The following is a 26,821-nucleotide window of genomic DNA, read 5'->3' on the forward strand; positions in this document are numbered from 1 at the left end:
AGACAATTTCAAAATCTGCTACTCTTTCTTAAACAATAGAATCATCCCACCATCCTCCTTTCTTTAGACGCAGAAAAGGCATTAGACAGCTGGCTATACATAACCGTAACTCTAAAACACTATGCCCTAGGTCAAAATTTTATAAAAGCAATAAAGCCACTTTACTCAACTCCATCAGCAAAAGTGAATGCCTCAGGAACCCTAATGGATGTCTTTAACATCTCCAACTGGACAGGGATGCCCCTTGTCACTTTTAATATTTGTCTTAATATTTGAGCCACTAGCCCAAACAATTAGGCTGAATCCAGACATTATAGAACTGCAAACTCCTAATGGTACATGCAAAACATTTTACTAGCACTGTCTAGATTTTATCATGATGATGATTGTTCCATCCCCAGAACTTGGAGAGGGGTTAATCACCTTTACAAAGACCCTAGTAAAGGCTAAAGGTTTCTAGTCTTCAAAAAAAAAAAAAATTCTGTTAACGGTACTTTTCATCAATAAAAACATTTCATAGACAGTGCAATCATTAACAAATCTTCTGAAGCCACCTAATATCTATGTCGCTATAACAGATACCTCTCAATCATTTAGTTAGGAAAATCAATCAAAAAGAAACTGTTGTATCTAATGCTCAATTCATTACAGTCACACAATTATCTACCCAAATCATGCCTCCTTCATGGGATTCTCCACTCTTTTCAGCTGCATATTATCTCTCACATTGCCAACTGAATAGGAAAGCATACTGCATTCCTTAAATGTAATTTTAATTTCAAAAATGGATTTATTGTAGTTTATATTTTTTACCTTGAACGCTGACTAGTATTTCAAGCTACACTAGTCCCTTTATTGAGCTGGGATTGGTAATCCATTTATTGATTATCATAGGCAATACTTTATTGATGGCTTGCATGGGCTATGTTGATTATTAAGGGCAGTACATTATTGCTGGGGAAATGCAAGCTATTAGAAACTTAAGGGCACTGAAAACTGTTGGAATTACCTGATAAACATTTGGGCATCAGCTCATTGTAAAGCATAATGGGCATGTATTCATGCATGGGAGTTGGAGCACTGCATGAGAACTTTGCCTTTGGTATGAACACCAAACAAGAAATGTAGAACACTTTCAAAGTAGAAGAAGTGGTCCAGTGGTCCACTTTATATAAAACTTTTTTTTTGCTCTTATGGATCTTTTGAGTTCCTATTCTGTGTTGTTGCTGTTTTGATATAAACAAACCTTATTAAAACAGTGATTATGAAAGTAATTGTAGGGACCTATGGGATCTGTTAGGCTCCTATAGAGTTAAATCCCTACCCTTTCTTTACTCCTTTGTTATTGGGCATAAGCCTTGTAACATGTCATTTAGTACACCATTAGTTATTGGTCAAAGGGTGTAATACCATTTCCTGCCACACTGCTATATAGTGTTGTGTAGGGAGTGGCCTCTTCCTCATTGGCTCCTGGTGTCTGTGCTGCTAGGTGTTTCCCATTGAGTCTTGGATCACCAAGGCCCCAGTAAAGCCATTTGCCCCAAAGGGACCTGTACCTTTGGTGATTAAGTCAGGGACCAGGAAACCCTGTGAACGAGGTTAGCTTTATATAGCATGAACAGCTGTGTGCTCCATCAAGGAAAAAAGCAGTGAGTTGCTTCCCAAAGGCTTCTTGTTTGCCTTTAGTGCCGGGACTCAGTGGATAGGGTGTTAGGCTTTAGACTTCGTCTCCCTACTCCACTGGTGATCCCGATCCCCACAGAGGTATATCTTCTGGGAATTGATGTACACTATTGACTACTATGCCTTATGGAAGTGACAGTCTTCATTGTGCTGCATCATCTTCTGCTATCCTCCCTCCTCTGTGATATGCTACACCTATATCACAGATATACCTGTGGTCACTTGCATTTGCATATGTTACAATAAACCATCTACTTTATTTGCAACAAAGAACCTCCTGGCGTCCAATCAATCTATTTTTGTATACAGTACTGTGTTATGTAGTTATACTACATCTTAAAGGGATAGCTTCCACTTGGCGAAGGCCCTGACCTTGTTGTGTAAGTCGCATGTAGCCAATGCTCTATCATACTAGTGGGTATTTGTCTAAATACAGCCAAATAGGTGCTACATAATATTAAAAGTTTTCAATAGTTAAGTACTCTAGGTTCTGCATGGATTAAAAAAAAAAAGTAAAATTCAAGACTTTTATGCATGTAATTCACTGGTGCATTTAACTATATTTACTATCTGCATCAGTTACATATAGTCAGAGGGGAATATTATATTCTATAAGATGCTTGTGGCTTCCCATGTCAGTAATGATATTTAAAATCATATAAACAGATAGAACTCAGTATGCATATTGCATTTTCTTGTTAAACTATTTATGCTTCAGCTATGACCAGAACACAACTATAACAATTGAAGTACTGCAGTCAGCTAATTCTGAAGCCTGGGTATAATAACATTATTATTGATATTTATCTAAAAAATATTTATCTTTCTTAAGTAATTTAGCTTTTGCTTCCAAGGAGAGATAATGTTCCCAGTTAAGCTATATAACAAACCAATGACCAAAATAGATAAAAATGTTAAAACCATAACCCTTAGAAATTTTCATTAATTTATTTAGAGCTGCAGTAGTAAAAAGGAAAACACCCATAATGACCAAATAAAATATACTTGGAAATCACAATTTAGAATGTACGCTCCAGTATCATCAAACTTTTCTTTAGATTTAATTTAGATAAGAAAATACATTGTTTTAACATAGAAATAGCTAAAATTATACAAGATAGCACTGTACAATTCAATATGCATTAAAGTTAAAGTATATCAAGACTGTGTTTAGTAAGGTACCTATAAAGTTTAACGTTAAAGGGATACTGTCATGGGAAAAAATGTTTTTTTCAATATGAATCAGTTAATAGTGCTGCTCTAGCAGAATTCTGCATTGAAATCCATTTCTCAAAAGAGCAAACAGATTTTTTTATATTCAATTTTGAAATCTGACATGGGGCTAGACATTTTGTCAATTTCCTAGCTGCTCCTGGTCATGTGACTTGTGCCTGCACTTTAGGAGAGAAATGCTTTCTGGCAGGCTGCTGTTTTTTCTTCTCAATGTAACTGAATGTGTCTCAGTGGGACATGGGTTTTTACTATTGAGTGCTGTTCTTAGCTCTACCAAGCAGCTGTTATCTTGTGTTAGGGAGCTGTTATCTGGTTACCTTCCCATTGTTCTTTTGTTTGGCTTGTGGGGGAAAAGGGAGGGGGTGATATCACTCCAACTTGCAGTACAGCAGTAAAGAGTGATTGAAGTTTATCAGAGCACAAGTCACATGACTTGGGGCAGCTGAGAAATTGACAATATGTCTAGCCCCATGTCAGATTTCAAAATTGAATATAAAAAAATCTGTTTGCTCTTTGAGAAATGGATTTCAGTGCAGAATTCTGCTGGAGCAGCACTATTAACTGATTCATTTTGAAAAAATTTTTTTTTCCCATCACAGTATCCCTTTAAGCAGTGTCATGCATGTTCCCTCATACTGTAGCTGTGGGCCAATGTAGAGTTGCTAGGTGAGGTTAAAATGCTTGCAGCCATCACATGAGACATTTCAAGGCCTCATCCTGGATACTCCTGGATTGCCATCCAGGAGTATGTTCAATAATAGGCAGGAGCATACTACCCCATATACCTCGGTGTATAGCTTTGTATAGATTTGGCAGGGGGTTCTCCACCAAAAATTTTTTTTTGCATTATATGAAAATGTAACTCTTAGCAACTCTTCAACATTTTATTGTTTATGCCTTTTTTTGTTAGTTCTGGTTTTAGCTGATGAAACAGTACAGCAAGTTAGTTCTCCTTATGATCTGTTAATCAGCTGGTTTCTGCGAATCTATAGTGCAGATAATATAAACAGCCAGGCTGTATGCAAAGTACAAAAAGCTTGGAACACTGTGTTAATGGGGTTCTGAATTGTTTCAGTTTTCTGTTATCCATTTTGGAGCATCCATCTCCATGGACAGAAGCAGGGGCATTTCATGGTCCTGTGCCACACTGAGATGTCCTCAGTGATGTTGTTCACCTTCACCCACTGTGTTTAACTTTTCTTTGTCAGAGTGGGGCAAGGGGCTTCATTTCTATTTCTGTGCAAATGCTCTCTCTGCATTAGTAGTTTCGAAATCACAGTTAAAAAACAGAATCATCATACTAGCTTATTGCATACTACTATAGTACAATTGGCAAAGTTGGACCTCTCCTGAATATAACTATAAGGGCCATTGATTGCTGACATTCTATTATTTAAAAAGTTAATGGATCATATACCATAAACTTAAAGTCAGCAGACTCCATACATAATATAACCAGATTTATCTTTGGGAAATATGAGGTTCATTGTTGATACGTGCAAGGTTATGCACTTTGGTGGAAATAACATAAATGCAAATAATACACTAAATGGCAGTGTATTGGGTGTATCTGTAATTGAGAAAAGTATGGGGATTTCTGTGGATAACAAGCTGTGTCACTCAGTGGCCACTAAAGCAAATTAAGTACTGTCTTGCAAAAAAGGGCATTAATTTGAGGGATGAATTCAAAAGATGATTTTGACTCTTTATAGTCCCATCATTAAAAGTCCTTGCATATGCAGTGCAGTTTTGCAATCCTTAAGAAGAACATTAATGAGCTGTAGACTATGCAGAGACATGTAATTAAAGGGTAATAGGGATAAAGAATGTAAACAATGTGGTAGACTTGAAATTGTTTTCTCTGGAAAAAAAGGAGCTTACAAGGGGACACGGTTAGTCTTTAGCAGTCATTACAGACAGATAACTGGGATATCTCTTTTTCCCCATATAAAAGATCAATGTACAAGAAGCCACCCCTTTAGACTAGGGGGGTGATTTACTGAAATCCAAAAATTTCCCATTATTTTAGTAAAACAATTTCGACCAAAAGTCCATCCACAATTTTACCTTATTTATCAATAAAATAATGATAAAAACTTGGTGCAAGAAAAGACTATAAAATAATCATAAAAACGTGAAGCAAAATTGAATTGTATGATTTTTTTAAGATTTGATGTTCGAAAAATCCTGCTCTTTCGAATTATCCCCCCAAAAACCACACATTTTTCGGATTATCATACAAAACCAATTGTAGATCATGATATCTTCCGATAGTAAAAGAGACAATTGCCATTGACGTCTACCTGACCTTGGCAGTAAGGACTTTTAGCAGCATCAGAGTATAATAATAAATCTTGAAAAAATAAGGGTTTTTTTCCCATGAAAAAATTGTGTTTTCCTCTTTAAAACTCTGACCAGAAAAATTCGTACTTAAGTAAATAACCCCTAGAGGAGCAGAACTTTCATATAAAGCAGCGTAAGTGACTTGTCACAATGAGGATAGACAGGTTGTAGAATGCCCTGCAGGATGATGATGGGCTGGCTGAATCTATTAATGCCTTTACCAGGGGCTAGGATGAAAAAGCATAATATTCAAGGCTTTAGTGATTTAATTTAGTGTATAGTTTACTTAGGGGCATATTTATTATGTTGTGTAAAAAACGGCGGGATAATACACCATACATCCCCACTTGTAAAAACTTGTAAAAAAACAGCATAAAATGTTTACGTGTTTTTTCTTATGTGACTTTTGCTGGAAACAATGTAAAATAATGGTGTCAAATCTGGCGTTCTCATGGCATAACATTACAGAAACCTTCACCATTTATTCTACAAAGCTTTTTACACCTTTTTCAGCAAATAAAGCATACTAAATATTCCCCTGAGTGTATAAATAGGCCTGTATAAGCATGAGTATCTATGTGCACCTGGGTTTATTTGGAGGGGTTGAGCTTGATGGACTTTGTCTTTTTTTCAACCTAACAATGTAACATGGTTGATAACTTCAGTGTCGGATTGGCCCACCATGCTGCTAAACATTCGGCCTATTTCATGACCTTTCCCTATTTCTGTGAACAAAGAGGCTAAATAGATGGAATAATAGGCTATAGTATATAAAGAAAAGAGACTAGGAGAACAGAGGTTGAGTGAGGAGAGAAAACATAATAGTGCCGAGGGTGGGCCCCTGGTCCACGGTTTTTGGATGGGCCCCTGGTGTCCACGTCCGACACTGGATAACTTTATTGCAGAAAAAAGTGCAAAGCAAATAAAATCAGTCCAACTGCAAATTCTTTTCTGTTTACTGTATATGCACCTCTTTTTTAAAAGTGTAGAAATATTCTTAAAGTTTTGCTTCAAAGTATATAAATTTATTGTATTTCTTTATAAATTCTTCTCAAAATGCTTAAGAAATGCCAACTTTAATGGGTGTCATACAGTTCATTGTTGCACAGTGACTGTCTGTGTGTCCTTGAGAAAGAAAAGCCCATTATATTGGGATAAGCATTGGGTAGTACAAAAGCATGTGACAAAATATGTCTTTTCACCCTAAATTACCTTCCTGGCACTGTTAATGAATATTCAAACATACATGCCTGCTGTTAAGATATAACAAATCCTATTACAATAACTCATCAGGTTTTAAATTCGGCAATTTCTTGGATAGTCAATCTCCATGATGAATGAAAGTTAAGCTAAAGAAGTCTAACATTTTCTTATTCACAGATAAAATAAACTATAAAAAGTAGGTGAAAAGTAGTTCAAAAAGCTTTTCAGCATTTAAATGTCAAACATTCCTACAAAGGTACTGCATTGTTTCAACAGGAGTATTTTTAATTAACAAATTTATTACAGATTTTGAATGTTCTGACTCTGTAGCTGGAACTTAGATCAATGACCACTGTATGGCTGTTTTAATAGAGGTTAAATGATTTGATTTGCGTTTGCATACATACAATGAGGAATGACATTCCATTGATTTCATTCTGGAGATTTTGACTACAACAAAATAGGCAAAATGTATTGTATCATATAATTGTATAGATGGTATTGCCTGAGGAATTCACATGCTTGTGAAGAACCTGCATCAGGTGTGCTGATGCTGAGGAGCAAGATTGTGTAGCGGAGATTACTCATAGAAAAAAGCTTATAAAAAATTGATGTGGTGGGAACAGGCTAGTATAAATAACAAAAAGGGAGAAAAATCAAAGGTGGACAGCAGCAGTATGCCAGCAACATGGAATAGAGGGGAAAGAAACGAAAGTGGTCTATACAAGGGTGCTTGTATAAGTGAAAAAGTGCAAGGGAATTGCCCAGTTATTTATAATAGAGCTCCCTCAGTTTTGGCAGTTGGCTGAGAAAGTCATAACATAATTAGAAGTAATTGAGTGAAAATGAATTGCCCACAGAAGAAATTTAGATACGTATAATATATATATATATATATATATATATATATATATATATATTTATATTTATTTATTTTGAAATAAATATAATGCTTTCAAGGCAAACTATACCCCCTGAACAATGAAGGTCTCTATAAAATATATTGCATGAAATGGCAAAACTCTGCTTTGTGTAAATATACCATTTTCATAATACTGGTATTGGATCTACTATCCAGAAAGCTTCAAATTAGGGAAAGGCTGTCTCCCATAAACTCCATTTTATCCAAATAAGTCAACTTCAAAATGATTTCCTTTTTCTCTGTAATTATAATACAGTACCTTGTACTTACTCCAAACTAAGATATACTAATCCTTATTGGAAGCAGAACCAGCCTATTGGGATAATTTAATGTTTACATGGTTTTCTAGTAGACATAAGGCATGAAGATATAAATCACGGAAAGATCTGTTATCTGGAAACCAATCATTCTGGATAACATGTCACATACCTGTAATATACTACTTTTTTAGTAGTATGTGCCATTGCGTAATCTTAAACAGAAAACTGAAATTTTAATAAATAAGGGCTGTCCCCTGGGAACACACATACAGTACGTTAGGTCATTTAAACCAATTAACTGCCAAATTGATGTCTTTGTTTCCTCACTTCTTCCTGTTACAGTGAGATGCAATATTTCTGGTCAGGTGATCTTTGAGACAGCACACAGACCATTAAAAGTGGGGGCTCAAGGTAAAAGAAGTAAAAGGGCAATATTTGCTTAAAATATATATTCCAGCCGATTCTTTTATATGCCACATTATATGATGTAAACTATCAGTTGCCTAGCTAAACCTAATGTGCACTTAAATTAATTGTTCCTGTTTTTATACACCAGTTTGGGAATTTGCTTCTAGAGTGCCTGCCTTTCATCAAACACGGTTGGATCACCTCCCCTAGCTGAAGGCTCAGGGCAATGCACCTGGGCCTTCCCCTTTTGAGTTGGGACTCAAGTTTCATTTGTCTTTTTATCTGTTGCTTAAGTATTCATTTTGGGGGTATAGTCTTCCTCTAGAAATGAGTTGTACAGACAGTGCAGGGTGGTTAAATAAAATCAGACATCCTTAATGCTTTGAATGTGATTGTGTCATTGGCCATTTAGAATTTACAGCATGTCTGGGAGTAGCATTGTCAAATTTCCTGGCCATGGCCTGCATTACATTTGAACAGCACATAATTGAATTACATTAACGTTTCAGTCAAGTCCATGAAATTATTAATCTTTAATGAAACAGTTCTCCCACAGAGGTTTCCTAAGTGAATCTCCTGCAAAACAAGCTTGAAACACCATCATCCACATGCCATCAAGTATATTCACTTTCAGGCAGTAACCTATGCCTTTATTTTTTAAAGTAGTTTTAAAACTCAGGGCTGCAATTTACAAAGAATGAAAATCTCCTTCATAGAGCCAAAGATATTTGTCCAAAATCACCTTCAAAAGCGAAAGGGCTAAATATGGTCCCTATGGTCTTTACATCTTATATCAAGATACAGACACAATACCAGTAGACTGTGTACATGCAAAAATACAGATACCTTCGCTGATACTGTGAAATAAATATTCCACTAGCAAAACTCTGTCTAGGACAGAAAAGACAGAAACCAAGGAGAAGTATGAATCTATAACTGCATCACAATCAGTAAACATGAGAAAATAGAAATACCAGTTGCAACTCAATTTTGTAGCCCTTATCATTGTCTTTGAGACTTGAATGTTCTGGTGCCCCAGGGAAATTAAATATTGGAGAGAGAGAAAAAGAAAGAGAATTAAAATATATGAACACATCTGTCTCATTGAGAAAAGAACTTAGCTTAGGCCCTGGAAATTATATTGAAACTTATTGAAACTGGTTTACAGACCATCCTGTGGGGCTGCTTAAAATTCCAAGTAATAACATCCATAGACTTTTCACACCCCCTATGTAAAGAGCTAGATCCTTTGATCTTACATTGACATTTTATTTTTATGGCAATTTTTTTCACAATGTAAACAACAATTATACACATATGATGATACATATGATAATAACACATATTTGTCTTCTGTCCTCAAAAGTTCGCACTGTAGTTTTTCCCTGTAGCTAGCCATTAATAGATACTTCTGTACCAAAACTTTCTCTTCTTCCCGCTGAGAGGGATTAAGGTAAAATTATGGCTAAATCTCTTCTGTTTCTTTATATGGATATATATTTTATTTTTCAAATTAAATACTTAAAATCAATCTTTGTTATAGAAGTTTAAATGTTTACATGAGCACTTTTAATTAGAGCACAAAGCTGTTTTACAAGATAATATATTTATAAGGTGCAATGTACAGCATTATAAATATGCCTAGAAGTGTCATGGTGTAGTGTTAAACCAGAACAGAAGAGATTTAGGGGGTTATTTATCAAAGTCTGATTTTTTCTGGACGGACTTTTAAAGGGGAAAACCACTATTTTTTATGGAAAAAAAACTCTCTAATTTTCTGGGATTTATTAAAGTCTGATGGTGTTAAAAGTCATATAATAAAGTACTCCAACTCAGACTATCCGAGTTCATGTAGAAGTCAATGGCAGATATCCTGTAGATATCCGGATCTGTGCTGGGTAGTGATGGGCGAATTTATTCGCCAGACACGAATTCACAGTGAATTCCCGTGATTCACTGCCGGCGAATAAATTCGCAAAACCGTCCCGAAAATTCGGCAGTGAATTTTCACCGGCATCCAAAAACGGACGCTTGCGTCAAAAACTGACGACGGCGTCAAAAACTGACGACGGCATCAAAAACGACATGCTAGCGCCGTTTCACTAATTTTTAGCGAAGCAAAATGCCCCAAATTCGCCCATCTCTACTCCTGTGTTTTTTTCAGTAATCCAAAAAAGTTGCAGTTTTTTGTGACAAATCCAAAAATTTTGCAGTTTTCAGCGACAAATCCAGAATCCAGAAAAAAAATATGATTCAGAATTTTTCATGATTTTATAGAGTTTTTTCCACTGCACAAAAAATGTATTGATAAATAAGGGGGAAAAGTCTGTGCGGATTTGGTCTGAGTAGTTTTCAGAAAATAGTGAGAATTTTTGGGATTTTGGTAAATAACCCCCTTAGCATTCTGTTTGACATAATATTTGGTAATACTGCATTACCCAGACTTTTGGACGTTTTGGACTTTTCACATTTTCTATTGCAAAATGAAAATGATACTGACAGGGAAGTATTGATTTTCTAAGTAATACAGAAGTGTCATCAGATATGAGTATCTTTAGCTGCAGAAATATAGCAAGTTATAAAAAAAACGAAGTGCCAACCTCAGGACATTGTGATGGCACATCTGCATTAGCTCAATGTCAGTAATACCTTGTGATTATCAATGAACATAATCACTAACATTGTTTCAGTCATTCATTGTTCTGAGTTCCTTGAACACTACTCACAATATCCTTTTTTTCACAATATCCATTTTTCAATATGTGGTCACTGGTATATCGTTTTCTTTATACTGTATCTATAGACAACTACCAATGCAGAGTAAACAATTGCATACAGAGGTATGGTTTTCCCCTCTTATTTCTATCTAATTCTTTCTCAGCAAAGGCAGCTCTACAACTGGTCACTTGTCTCAAATAGACAAAAAATAATCTGAAGCTGCTGTCCATTTATCAAACGTATTTTTCATTAACTGCAGCTACACAATGGATGAACAAGACTCTCTTCCATATTCCAGTAACCCAAGACACTTGCCTTTCCAGACCTCAAGATCAGTGCACCATGACTGATCTTCTGAGTTACACTGTACTGCACAAGAAGCACTGTGCATATTTTTAACATGGAAGCTACAGTGTATATCTATATAACATTTTAGTTGGCAATGTAATAGCAGGCTTAAAGTCTGCCATGGTCTAATAATCTATACTAATAAGTAAGATGCTTTAAGGCAGTATACTGGAATATACTACTGTAACAACTCACCCTGGTGGTCTTTCTTCCTTCCTTCCTTCTAGTAGCCGGTCTCCTATGGTACATGTGGCGCACACTTCCAAAATTTATGCAATGTACGTAATGACATCATTGAGCTTTGGCGCAAGATTCAAACTATTTAAAGTGGCCTGATTGACCTTGCTTGAACGCCGCCTGTACTGACCCTGGCCTGCCTGACTGTGGTTTTCATCTACTCCCTGAACTGTTGCCTTCCATCAAAAACCTTGGAAACGCAAAAGCCACTTTGCTCGTTCAGAACATCTGCTTTGCTCCTCTCAAGTTAAGACCTGGCGACATCTGAGTAACTGAGGGCTCCTCCCGAGGCCAAAGGCGGCTGCTACAGGCAGAAGATTGAGCCGTGACCAAGGAGCTTAGCACTTGTTCTGAGTTTAGGGAGCCGTACGTGACAACTACATTCAACTTCATTCATGCTTTTACTATAAGAAGAGGTCCAAAGAACTCATGAAGGATGTGGTTGATGCCTTGCACCAGTATGGCAGCTCTTTGGTACGTACCTCATAATGCAGCCCCATATTAATATAGTAACTCACCCTGGCTTACACTGAAGAAAAGTAGCTGTCTTTGGACAGCTTATGCAGACTCACACAGAGGACCTTATGTGTTTTTAAAAACACTACAGATACTAAGGTTTCTAGCAAACATAAAATAGCAATATTAAGGTATGGTAGTTTAGTAGGTAGCACCTCCCATTGATAATGATTTGAAACAAAAATAGTGGTGTGCAAGGTCATTAATAGTTAAATATAGAGAAGAAAAGAGAAAAGTATGACCCATAGATTTGCACCATCCCACACTGGTTGACTGGATTCCCAAAGTAACAAATTAATGTAATAAAATATAACTTTTATTAAATATATCCTAAAATAGTAATGAGACAAAATAAAGGAAAAGTGTATATTAAAATCAAGGTTAGGTAGGGAAGCTGAAGTAGACTCAAGGTCATCAGCTAATAGACGGTATTTACTTGTCAGAACAGTGCGGTTTACGTTCAAAGGTACGGTGAGTTACCCACGACTTCACTCACAGTCTTGGGGTACTGGTGACCCACCATGTATATATGGATCGGGTGGAGGTAGGGTTAAGTGGTACTATATGTATAACCCAGAACTGGTCCATGAATAAGCTCCAATTTTACAGACCTCAATACATTGATATCAAACTGAGGAATTTTGTAATCAATCTTCCATCATATATCCGAGATACAGGGGACCTATTATCTAAATTACAAGATATCAAGACCGAATCTGGAACATTTTTGGTAGGGTGTGATGTAGAATCCTTATATTCGTCAATTTCTCATAAACATGGTTTACAGGCTGTTCGTTTTTTCATGGAGACAGAAAGTAACTGGGATAGCCAATACATAGACTTTATGACCGAACTAACCGAATTTTGTCTAAATCACAATTACTTTGTATTTAATGATAAGTTTTATTTACAAGTAAGAGGCGTCGCCATGGGAGCTGCATTTGCACCGACTTATGCCAACCTTTTTATGGGTTGGTGGGAAGCTTCCTGGGTATTTGGAGACCAGATGTCCCAATTTACCCAACATATAGCCACTTGGTTTCGTTATATTGATGATTTAGTTTTTTTATGGACTGGTAGTCATGAATGTCTAGAAAAATTTCTATTGGCACTAAATGATAATGATCTTAATATCAGATTGACACATACAATCAGCAATCAGAAATTGGATTTCCTAGACATTACATTAATTCTGGATCAAGATGGTTCAATCTCTACAGATCTATATCGTAAATCCACTGCTACTAATTCCATATTACATTTTCAGAGCCATCATCCAATGTCGACTAAAAGGGGAATTCCAGTTGGCGAATTTCTAAGATTAAGACGGAACTGTTCGGACATGGCTACTTTTAAACTGCGAGCGGGGGAACTCACTGAGAGACTCAGATCAAGAGGCTACTCTAACTCTATTATCCGAAAAGCATATTCTAGGGCTGTCAATATACAGAGAACTGACTTATTAAATAAGACCAGAAATTCTGCTAATCAAACTGAACAACCAACCAGATTCATTAGCACCTTTTGTAGGCAATGGCCAGAGATAAATTCCATTTTGACAAAACACTGGCATATCCTACACACAGATCCCATCTTAGCTACATCAATAGACTCCCGTCCACAACTGTGTAGCCGTAGAGCACCAAATTTACGGGACCGTCTGGTGAGAAGCCATTTTTCAAAACATAAGATAAAACCTGTGAGAACAGGTACATTCCCATGTGGAAAATGTAAAGCATGTAAATACATGCAGAACACAACCAAGGTGTTGGATAGATTTGGCAGACCATTTAAGGTTGTACATCACTTTTCTTGTAACACGATAAATGTGATTTATCTGTTAATCTGCCCATGCAATAAAATGTATGTTGGCAAGACCAATCGAGCTTTTAAGAGGAGAATCCTTGAGCATGTGGCAAGTATTGATAATGCCTTAGATTGGGTCAAAGCCAATAAGAAGCTTCCACCAGTAAGCAGACATTTCATGGAGAATCATAATAGCATAAGTAAGGGATTACAGGTGGTAGGTTTATTTAATATTAACCTGGGGATTCGAGGAGGAGATTTGGAGACATCTCTCCTCTCCAAGGAGAGTGAATTAATTTTCCTACTAAATACCCTGAGCCCACAAGGTCTCAATGAAAGTATCACCATGAATATTTTTATTTGATCATACTATGTTTATGACACTTTCCACACCTACATCTCCACATTTATTTAAAACCTAACTATAAACTGATTGCAACAAGGGGATTTTCCCCACATTATGCTGCTTTTTGCAACATATATATATTTAGTAACTTTCCTACACATGTTACTAAATTTACCCTAAGACCTCATACTCTGATACTTTTGTTATTAATCTGTCTATTGCCAATGACACTTACTATTTTGCCTTGCAAGGATATGGGGCAGATACAATGTATAACATACAGCCCCACCCACTGTGTCAGGATTGGCTAATTTAAATTTTGAGTGACATCTCTCTCCCTATTTAAACCTGCACCTTTTCAGCGCCAAAAAATTGCCTTTGATAAAGCTTGCGGATTAGCAAGCGAAACGCGCGTCAGGCGCTCTTAGAATTTTAAAACTGCTAGGCAGGGACGGTGTCTTGAGTAACTGCGGGCTTAAAAACGGAAGGGTGGAAGGGTGGAAGGGCGGAAGGGTGATGTGGGCAACATTGGTATACTGACACAAGCCGCGCTGCTCCGTGGCTTTGTTACTCTCCAGCCGGCGGTTTGGTCTCATTAATGGAAGGGTGGTGCGGGTTGAAGCCGACAGTTGAATCTGATTAGAGAAGCCTCCTCTCCTTGCCGGCGCTGACGGCTATTTGTAATGGAGTAAGCGGGCGTCTGTTTCTCTACATGTACTGGACGGTCCGCACACCAATTATTTTCTGTCTAGCTAAACAGAGCAGACGGATCTCGCAACTTGGCGGATTCGGTCTCTCTTAGCTTAGAAACATACAAAGTCTATTAAGGCTATTAAAGGATAAGGAACTTCAAACTGCCCAAATATAGTGGGGTCTGTAAAATTGGAGCTTATTCACGGACCAGTTCTGGGTTATACATATAGTACCACTTAACCCTACCTCCACCCGATCCATATATACATGGTGGGTCACCAGTACCCCAAGACTGTGAGTGAAGTCGTGGGTAACTCACCGTACCTTTGAACGTAAACCGCACTGTTCTGACAAGTAAATACCGTCTATTAGCTGATGACCTTGAGTCTACTTCAGCTTCCCTACCTAACCTTGATTTTAATATACACTTTTCCTTTATTTTGTCTCATTACTATTTTAGGATATATTTAATAAAAGTTATATTTTATTACATTAATTTGTTACTTTGGGAATCCAGTCAACCAGTGTGGGATGGTGCAAATCTATGGGTCATACTTTTCTCTTTTCTTCTCTATATAAAATAGCAATACCAAATAAAGTTATGTGATGCAACACAAAAAGGTATTGAAAATACATTAATAATGAGAGAAAAATCAGTTTTTAAAAAGTTAAAGCAAAATTTCAGCAGAACTTGAGTTTTGGGAGAAACAAATAGTAAACAGCTTTGACATTTCTGTGAAGACCATAATTATGGCAATTAAATGGGCCAGCAGGTATACTGAAATATACCACTGATTGCCTTAGAGTCAACTTAGTGAAATAATGAAAAAAAAAAAAACATGGTAACTAAAAAGATGAAAACACAGTGCATATGTGAAAAATGAGTCTTGTTGTCTTTATCCAAACAGAGGAGATTATTATTTTTCTTTTTTTTTACTTATTTTTCTTTTTGAAATCAATTTCCTTACAATGAGAGTCAGGATTAATACAGTTGATATGAATTTCATTTTGTAATACATTTTCTGACATATCTACAAGGAATTATTCAAGCCTGACTGAGCAGCTTGATTGTTCTTGTTCATCATTTTAACCATACTGTTTGATAATCTTTCCTAATATATGATTTCTGCTATATCAAATTTAGTATTCTTGCTTTCAGCACATAGTACTCTGTGAAGTATTTTATCATCCAGCAGATGCATATGTTTACATACAGGCACTTTCCTTTCCTTTTATTGTGCAATTAAAAACAAAAATCACCCAATCTGTCATATTTAGACCAGCTGTCATATCAAAGAGACTAACATACCAAATAGAGAATATGATTAATATAGACCTTCTAGGCTTTGGTCTATGTGCCCTGAATCATTCTTGACACTTTTAAAATTGTTTTCCATTAGGCAGTTTCCATGCTACTGACTATTTTGCCTTCCATTTATTTGCTCTTTCTCATGTAGCACTAGGAAGCATATAACTATAATCTTCTCTTATAGCCTTTATAAAATTTCCTTTATAGACAGTAAGCCAGGAGACTGCCATTACATTACCTGATGCTCCCATATGGTACATTACTATTATGTTATAGACCTGACACATAAATACACGACTTACAACAGCATTTGTAACTGCTGAAGTCAATTCAATAGTGAAGTGTATTGTTTTTGCAGGCAAAAATTTTGCACCTATGTTTATGAATTCCTTCCCTCAAACAAAAATCCCTCATTCGTCTTTTTGAGTTAAGAAAAGAATCTTTTTGGAGTGGAACCCCCTATAAAACAAGGTTTAATTCCATGCATCATTCCTTAAAAGTTTAAATCATAACCCAATTTTAAAAACTTATGAGATGGAAGATTCAGTGTTTATAGAGTGGGTGCATAAGCACAGTAAATCATCATATATTCTACATATTTCTTGGAACACATTTACATTGTATATAGTGTAGAACCACTACCACATGTCACCATATTCAGTATAAGAAATTGCAGAATTAAAGGATTTAGATTGTAATATGAATCAAAACTAATGACTGTTCCCCCCAGTAAATGCAAAGATCACCATCTAGTCTTGCAAATGTTATACAGGTATGGTACCTGTTATCCAGAATGCTCAGGACCTGGGGTTTTCCGAATAACAGATCTTTCCGTAATTTGGGTCTTCATGCCTTAAGTCTACTTGAAATTCATTTAAACATTAAAGGGATACTGTCATGGGAAAAAAATTTTTTTTCAAAATGAATCAGTTAATAGTGCTGTTCCAGCAGAATTCTGCACTGAAATCCATTTCTCAAAAGAGCAAACAGATTTTTTTTATATTCAATTTTGAAATCTGACATGGGGCTAGACATTTTGTCAATTTCCCAGCTGCCCCATGTCATGTGACTTGTGCCTGCACTTTAGGAGAGAAATGCTTTCTGGCAGGCTGCTGTTTTTCCTTCTCAATGTAACTGAATGTGTCTCAGTGGGACATGGGTTTTTACTATTGAGTGCTGTTCTTAGATCTACCAGGCAGCTGTTATCTTGTGTTAGGGAGCTGTTATCTGGTTACCTTCCCATTGTTCTTTTGTTTGGCTGCTGGGGGGGGGGAGAGAGGGGGATGATATCACTCCAACTTGCAGTACAGCAGTAAAGAGTGATTGAAGTTTATCAGAGCACAAGTCACATGACTTGGGGCAGCTGGGAAATTGACAAAATGTCTAGCCCCATGTCAGATTTCAAAATTGAATATAAAAAAATCTGTTTGCTCTTTTGAGAAATGGATTTCAGTGCAGAATTCTGCTGGAGCAGCACAATTAACTGATCCATTTTGAAAACATTTTTTTTCCCATGACAGTATCCCTTTAAATAGACCCAATAGGCTGGTTTTACTTACAATAAGGATTAATTATATCTTAGTTGGGATCAAGTACAAGCTATTGTTTTATTATTATAGAGAAAAAGGAAATTATTTTTGAAAACTTGGATTATTTGGATAAAATGAGTAATTCGGAGCTTTCTGGATTTCGGGTTTCCGGATAAGGGATCCTATACCTGTATACAGTCATTTCTGCACTGTGAATTGCATCCAGTGTAATATAAGCAACTGAATTATCCCTTTAGTCCAAAAAGCTTTTCAGCTGAGCATTTTATGCAGACCTGGTGGTTCTGAATTTTATGTGTGTGTGTGTGTGTACCTGGATACAATGTTGGCATATACTTTGATTTACGTTTATCTTGATATCCTCTAACTCTGCCATTTCTAATACTGGTGTTGGGGACATATGAGCTAGTGGTTCTGCACTATACATGTGTGAATATGTACCCAAGCTTTCATTTTCCAAGTGCAAACTTGCACATGCCTTACATACATGAAGAATGTAGGAAATTCTGACCTAATTCTGTCTATGTACTAGGTGTATTTGAAGCCATCAAAGTTTTCCCAACAGATTATTATTATTATTATTATTATTATTAATGTGCGAATTTATTCGGCAGGCGTAAATTCACTGCGAATTCCCGCGATTCGCTGCTGATGAATAAATTTGCAAAAGAGAGAGAGAGATATATTATTATTTTCAACCTGGATAGGCTCTTTGGGTGTGCATCAGATACAGGATTCAGCTTTGAAATTAATCAGTTTATCCTAATGATGATAGAATTATAGAATTAGAATGGGCAATAGGAAGAAAATGCAGAACATTATATTGTGTGTCAGTGGAAACAGATGTGAATACTTATTTCCTTATGCTAATCTAGTTACAGAGCATTACACTACAATGTCTAGTAATTTCAGTTATGCAAATGAGCTTTAGATTTAGTACTGCCATTGTATTATCAGCAGAAAGCTGAAAGCTGTGTAGGTAAATTTTATTGCAAATCTTCTTATAAATATACCAAAAATAATAATATATTAAGTGTAACAGTAGCAGAGTTTTGGCCATACAATCTTATATAAGGAAAATATATTCTTTTTACCTTTCGAATGCCTTCTAGGGACTCTTGAACATTGTTCTCAGATCCATTACTCCTGTTTATCATCCGCCACATCTGAGAATACATGCTGTCTCTCTCAAACGGATTCATTCCCTTCACCCGAACATGTTCATAAACTGCAGAGTCAAATACGGTGCCATAAGGAACGTCAGTTTGCCTGGAAAGATCCTGAAGTGATCTGAGCAATGAAGAACAAAAGAAAACATTAGAATCCAGACAATGAATGCCTTAGTTTGAACCATAAATAAATTAGTTAAAAAATATAAATTTATTAATTTTTCATAATTGTAAAATAATGATTACCAATCTGCCTTTTTGATTGCATTTATCTTCTTGGAAAGTCTCTGTTGATTCTGGAAACTTAAGGGCAGATTTATAACCATCATAAAAAAATAATTAAAAAAAATAAAAAAAGATAAAAAAAAATAAAAATATGTTTTGCAATGTAATGTTCTTCCTTAAACTGTTATCGCATTGCAAATTTTAATTACACATTGCAAAGGTGTCATTGGGAGCAAACATAACTTTTTCAGTAAGAAGTTTACATTCACTGCACACTGGGGCAAAGTAAAAAATTTGCAAACTTTCTTTCAGGTTCACAAAAGCTATATAAAAATTCACACAAAGGAAAATTCGTAAAGGCTAACTTCCGTTACCGACTTTTATTACATTCCCCCATAATACTTTTAAGAAACATTTCATGAAAATATAAATGGCGGTTAAAAAAAGTAACACTGAATCAATATTGTGCCATATCATGTACTGTACTGTAACCCCTTTTTTCCTGTTACTGAAAACTGCCAATTTCATATAACACAAATATAACATTAATCATTCTTGAAAACTAAGAGATATATAACTTCTAAGCTCATTGTAGAGATTTTTTTCCCAGGCAAATTTCATTTTCCATAATGAATTTCATTATGTTAATCAAACATGAATACCTTGACATGTTGAGGAGCTTGTCTTTCTGTAGTTTATTTCTGGCTTTTGCAATTTATTTAATGATAAAATTTAATGAAGACCTTGGAGTGTTCATGTGCAGCACAGTTTGTACCTAGTCGGTATGACATTTGTCAGTGCTTTCTAAATGATTAGCCAGATGTACTGAATCAATTATCAATTGCCCACTTTGCCAAATGAACTGATTCGTAGAGCAGTTAATTAACTGAATATGCAGAGATATTATTTGGTAATTGGACAATATGTCACAACACTTAAATGTGTTTAGGGTGGATACAAATAAAATTGAGTTGAAGTGGAATATAAATCTGCCCTTATTATTTGACTTAATTGACATTGTGTTTTGATGGTTAGATATGTACAATATGATGAAATTAGTACAGGTATGAGACCTGTTATGCAGAAACTCTGAATTACGGAAAGGTTGTATCCCATAGACTCAATTTTATCCAAATTATCCAAATCTTTTTTCTCTGTAGTAATAAAACAGTACCTTGTGCTTGATCCAAACTAAGATATAATTAACCCTTATTTGAAGCCTACTGTATAAGGCTTATTTAAGTCTTCTATTAGACTTAAGGGTTAAAGAGCATTCTGGATAACAGGTCCCTTACCTGTATTATAATGCTAAGATTAAAGGGATACTGTCATGGGAAAACATGTTTTTTCAAAACACAGTTAATAGTGCTGCTCCGGCAGAATTCTGCACTGAAATCCATTTTTCAAAAGAGCAAACAGATTTTGTTATATTCAATTTTGAAATCTGACATGGGGCTAGACATATTGCCAATTTCCCAGCTGCCTCCAGTCATGTGACTTGTGCTCTGATAAACTTCAATCACTCTTTACTGTTGTACTGCAAGTTGGAGTGATATCACCCCCCCCCCAGTAGCCTATCAACAGAACAATGGGAATGTAATGAGATAGCAGCTCCCTAGCACACAGCTCCCTGGAAGATCTAAGAACAGCATTCAATAGTAAAAGTCCCAAGTCCCACTGAGATTGATTCAGTTACATTAAGTAGGAGAAATAACAACCTGCCAGAAAGTAATTCTAAAGTGCAGGCACAAGTCACATGACTGGGGCAGCTGGGAAACTGACAAAATGTCTAGCCCCATGTCAGATTTCTAAATTGAATATAAAAAAATCTGTGCTCTTTTGAGAAATGGATTTCAGTGCAGAATTTTGCTAAAGCAGCACTATTAACTGATGTGTTTTGGAAAAAACATGTTTTTCTATGACAGTATCCCTTTAAGAACATTTACCATCTACTAATAAGGGCAGGTTATGTTGATTATAATTCCTGCTCAAATTTTCTTTGACACTTAATAATATTAGAAGTATCATGACAAAGAAGCGAGGTATAACAGGACTTTGGTACTAAGAGCATGATTGTTTAAAATCTATAAATATTAAATAGTGATTAAACCTTAAAGTGTTTGCCATTGTATTTTTACTTTAGGGTCCATAGAATGTGTTGTGTATCTACGTTATTGAATTGCTGATTCTGTATCAATGCCTTAGATTGTATTTTCTATGGAACAGAAAGGATTACACCTATTATGCACGGTTTGAATAAATTAGAGCCATTAATTTATACCTTCTACTCTATAGAGCTCATTTCAAACATACAGAAGCTGCTAAAGGTGCATGAGTTTAGTTGCCTATAGCAACCAATTAGCAATTTGTTTGAACTTGTCTGCTACAAGTTGGACAATCATTTTAAAGAACTGATTGTCTGATACAGGCACACCTTAAGCACCAATTTCAATCACCCCTTATATTACTTGTTACTTCCAACATAAGCACTTCTAAAAAAAATCTGAGAATTCTATAACAAAGGCAATTTTGCAGAGAAAAAAAGTGCATGAAATTGCTAGCTGCATTAATTAAGGACATCAGTGGCCAATTGATGAAGTCTTGGTTAATTACCAATGAAGTATGTAGTTTTGGAGAAAAGCCTAAAAATATGCGTGGCATTCAAATGGAAAATTTGCTAGTAAAAAGATGTAAACCAAGATGGTGCTGGAAGTAATCAAAGTATTACTGTAATATTTGTATAAACACTACTTTTCGAATATATCATCAATTAAACATTCTAGATCAAATATTGTTACACTCCAAATATTATTAAATTATTACACATAATTTCAATACAGGGAGTAGAGAGCATTAGTCTGTAGAACAGCCTAAAGGGAAAGTATTACATATAAATCACAAATCTGTGCAGTCTTTTGTTTATCAAATCATTCTGTTAAAAAAGGCTAAGCAAATAACAATTTCCATCATATAGCTGTTAATATGCAAGCTACTCAATGAGAGCCGTGCAGTCTCATTTTCAGATATGCCTACTTTTTTTTTCTTTTTTTACACAAAAAGTGCATAAATCCCTTGTTGATCTCACTGGGAGGCCTGTTGTTTTGGGAGTGGGTTGCTCATAGAATAATTTTGCCCACTGATAAATACATAACATAGTAAGTTAGATAGAAAAAATACACACATCCATCAAGTTCAACTTTTTCAACCTAGATATAACCTGCATAACTGCTAGTTGATCCAGAGGAAGGCAAAAATACCCCATTTGAAGCCTCTCCAATTACCTCAGAGGGAAAAAAAAATCCTTCCTGACTCCAAGATGGCAATCAGACTAGTCCCTGGATCAACTATAACCATAACCCTGAATTCCCTCACTTGCTAAAAAGCCATCCAACCCCTTCTTAAAGCTATTCAATGTATCAGCCTTTATTACTAATTCAGGGAGAGAATTCCATTTATTCACAGCTCTCATTGTAAAAAACTCATTGCGAATATTTTGACGGAACCTGGGAAATTGCCAATATGTCTAACCCCATGTCAGATTTCAAAATTGAATATAAAAAAATCTGTTTGCTCTTTTGAGAAATGGATTTCAGTGCAGAATTCTGCTGGAGCAGCACTATTAACCGATTCATTTTCAAAAAAAATGTTTTTTCCCTTTTTTTCTTTAAGCTCCTCTTCTCCAGCGTGACCAACCCCAACTTGGCCAGTCCTTCTTCATAGTTAATATTTTCCATAACTTTTACCAGCTTAGTTGCCCTTCTCTGCACCCTCTCTAATACAATAATGTCCTGTTTGAGAGCTGAAGAACAAAACTGTACGGCACATTCTAGATGGGGCCATATCAGTGCTCTATACAGTGGAAAAGTAACCCCCTCCTCCAGCGAATCTATGCCCCTTTTAATACAGCTCAGACCCATTAAGGCAGTGATCCCCAACCAGTAGCTCGTGAGCAACATGTTGCTCTCCAACACCTTGGATGTTGCTCTCAGTGTCCTCAAACCAGGTGCTTATTTTTTAATTCCAGGCTGGGAAGTTACTTTTACATTGCATAAAAACTAAGTATAGTGCCAAACAGAGCCTCCTGTAGGCTGCCAGTCTAAATAGGTGCTACCAAATAGCCAATCATGGCCCTTATTTGGCACCCCAATGAACTTTTTTATGCTTGTGTTGCTCCCCAAATCTTTTTACATTTGAATGTGGCTCACGGGTAAAAAAAGGTTGGGGACCCCTGCATTAAGGGTATAAGTGGCTTGGATATTATTACATCCCAGGTGCATGACTATCAATACTGAATCTCATTTGCCACTAAGCTGCCTGGATTGCCAGTTTGTCAAGATCCTGTTGCAAGGATGCCACATCCTGGTTGGAATTTATTGGGATGGATAGTTTTGTGTCATCTGCAAACACTGATACATTGCTTACAATACCCTCCCCTAAGTCATTAATGGACAAGTTAAATAAAAGTGGACCCAATACCAAGCCCTGAGGGACCTCACTAACAACCTTGCTACAAGTGGAGAAAGTACAATTAACAACTACCCTCTGTACCAGATCCTGTAGCCAATTTCCTATCCATGTGTAAACTATTTCATTAAGCCCAACAGACCTTAGTTTAGTAATTTGTGGGGCATGGTATCAAATGCTTTGGCAAAATTCTAATGGATTACATCTACTGCTCCCCAGCTGCCCAGCATCTTACTTACTGCATCATAAAAATCAAATTTCTGACATGACCTATCCTTCATAAAGCCATGCTGATTGCTGCTCATAATGCCATTCACTAGGACAAAGTTTTTAATGTGATCCTTTAACAAGCTTTCAAATAATTTGCCCACCACAGATGTCAAATTTACTGGCCGATAATTGCCAAGCTGAGATTGTAATCCCTTTCTAAATATTGGAATGACATTAGTTTTTAACCAAACCATAGGTACCATACCAGATGAAAGCAAATCTAAGTAAATCAGAAATAGGGGCCTGTCCAAAACTGAACTAAGCTCTCGTAGAACCCTGGGGTGTATGCCATCTGGCCCTGGCAACATTTTTTTGAAGTTGTAATTTCATATTATGGACACTAACCACTTTTTCAAAGAAATAGATGGATTTTGGAACCCAGTGGTCTACTGGCTGGTGTAGGTGTAAAGGTGCTTTACATATTCATTTCACATGAATGGGGAAATGACATTGACAACAATTCCAAAGAATTTATGATTTTTTTTGGCCCCCTTGTTATGAATTTATCATTGATTTATTAAACTTTGAACTCACTCATAATATATTGCTGTTTAATTGAACACACTACCTCCAGGAGATGGGTGTGCAAATTCAACTGTAGGAACACACAACTGGTGTATCTATCCACCTGTTCATGTGGATTGAGTCTTTTTAAGCAAAAATTTCAAAATTATATTCTTTTTCTCAGAAATAAAACAGCACCTTGTACTTGATGGTAACTAAGCTGCATGAATTAATATTGGTGGCAAGAAAGCATTGCTCTCATGTTCTCACTTATCCTGGGGTGGCAACTTAGATCAACTTATATTTGAGAGAGGGGCTGAATGGATTTTTAAGTTTGCTAGCCGTTTGGCAAATGTGGGTTTAAATTTATGTTAATTGCATAGCATTTAGTCAATTGTGTTAATTTTATCCCTATTATTTAAATAATTATGTTATTTTATTTGTGCTATATTTTGGTGCACATGTATGTATTTATGGTGCTGATTTAGGCATATATTGGACCAAACCTTGCTAGTATTATCTCCTAAAATCTTTGTAACTGTCTAAATAAAAAAAAAACAAAAAAAAAACAGAAAAAAGGATAATTGTAGTTTGCCAATATAATCACTTTTTATGATGCCTATCTGTCATAGATGTTTTTGAGGAGCCGTATAAGAATGCTAGAGATCTAAGATGTTCTCACAAACTTGGATATTTTTTACTCTCTAAAGTCCTTGTGGAACAAAAAAATGAGCTCCCACAAGGCTTATAGGAAGCTAAGTATATTTAACTGCTCGCTACAGACTCCAGTGCTTCTCTTTTTTGGTTATTCATTTGCCATTGTGGTTCACACCCGGAGGTACACATACATCAGTCCATTAATTCTTTATTGTCCTGTCACATATTGCAGCCCCAGTGTGAACTTAATATTTTGAAAATAAACTTTGACTTAGAGGGATCGCTTAGGATTAATATGGCACAAAAAGGTCTTGCTTCATTGTACACAATAACAAGATGCTTCAAAAGTTACAGGTATGCTGCCATCTTGTAGGAAACTGTATAATATCTGTAAATGAAAATTTGCATAAAAACAGAAATTTTTATGTATTTTCTTCATTAGATGACTACACCTATTACACTGTAAATTTTAATTGCTTATAATGCATTTGTTTGAGATTACTTAAATGTGGTTTAAATCTTTTTTTTGGCACACAAATAATGCTTTTTTCAGAAAGGCATTTACATACACTGGGCACTAGTGCAAACTATAAAGGCACAATCTCTTCTCCAAAGTCAGAAATGCTGTTAAAAGGGTTGTTCACCTTTGAGTTAACTTTTAGTATGATGTAGAAAGCATCATACTAAGTTTTCATTTTTTATTATTTTTGAGTTATTTAGCATTTTATCCAGCCAGTTTGCCAGTTTAGCAATCTGGTTGCTAGGGTCCAAATTATTCTGGCAATCATGCTTTGATTTGAATAAGAGACTGGAATATGAATAGGAGAGGCTTGAATAGAAAGATGAGTAAAACATGTAGCAATTATAATTGGTGTAGCATTACAGAGCCTTTGTTTTTTTTAGGTGGAATCAGTGACCACCATTTGAAAGCTGTAAAAAGGCAAATAATTAATAAACTACAAAAAATAAATAAAGACCAATTGAAAAGTTGTTTTGACAACATTCTATTACCAACTAAAAGTTAACTTAAAGGTGAACTACCGCTTTAATAGTTTTGGGGGTTTATGAAAGTTAAAATACATTCAAGTAAAGGAAAACTGCTGGAAAAAGTTGTACAGGTATGGGACCTGTTGTCCAGAATGCTTGGGACCTGGGGCTCTCGGGATAATGGATTTTTCTGTAATTTGAATTTGATTAAAGAATTAGCTTGATAAAAGACCATTTGGTCTGAAACGTTGCTGTAATGCCCTTGGTCCAATAAAAGCCGTTTTATTGAATACTGTGGGTGCTGGACTAATTTCTTTGTCTGTAATTTGAATTGTCATACCTTAAGTCTACTTAAAAATCATGTAAATATTAAATTAAACCAAGTAGGCTGATTTTGCTTCCAATAAGGATTAATTACAAGGTACTGTTTTATTATTACAGAGAAAAAGGAAATCTTTTTAAATGTGTGACTTATTTAGATGTAATGGAGTCTATGAAAGACTGCCTTTCTGTTATTCGGATCTTTCTGCATAACCAGTTTCTGGATAACAGATCCCTTATCTGCACATATTTTTCTTGTAATGTCTTTTATAAAAAGTCCCCATATATTACAATTAGATGGTTGTTTGCAATACCGCCATAGTCGTTATGTACCTTTTGTCCACGTTTGATTGTTTTATCACTTCAGTTCCTATGTAAGACATGATTGGGTGGGGGTGAACAATTATTATAAAGCCGGAAAGATAAAGCCCTGCTGCAAGATTCAAATTTATAACAGCAAAATAAACATTAGTATGCGTCAATGTGCATACTAATTTGAGATCATATATTTTTTTAAATCTTTCTTCTTTTATTCAGTGAATATAATCAGAGGAAATCACTCTATTTACTAGATGATTTGTTATCTTTTACCATAGCAAAAGGAAGCTTCTTGTCTGTATCAAGGTTCTGCACACTTGCATTTAAGAGCTAA

General features: G+C 35.8%; 1 protein-coding gene across 2 annotated transcripts in view; it reads right to left on the reverse strand.

Annotated features, from left to right (window-relative positions):
* Positions 1 to 26,821, reverse strand: part of LOC108704460 (glutamate receptor ionotropic, delta-2-like) — a 599,719-nt gene that overhangs the window by 78,984 nt on the left and 493,914 nt on the right. For both annotated transcript variants that reach the window (XM_041579681.1, XM_041579682.1), the window contains exon 13: positions 18,667 to 18,862. In XM_041579681.1, coding sequence (XP_041435615.1) covers positions 18,667 to 18,862 — 196 coding nt within the window. The remainder of the gene's footprint in view (positions 1 to 18,666; positions 18,863 to 26,821) is intronic.

Source organism: Xenopus laevis, chromosome 1S (assembly GCF_017654675.1).
Source record: "Xenopus laevis strain J_2021 chromosome 1S, Xenopus_laevis_v10.1, whole genome shotgun sequence".
NCBI classification, from domain to species: domain Eukaryota; kingdom Metazoa; phylum Chordata; class Amphibia; order Anura; family Pipidae; genus Xenopus; species Xenopus laevis.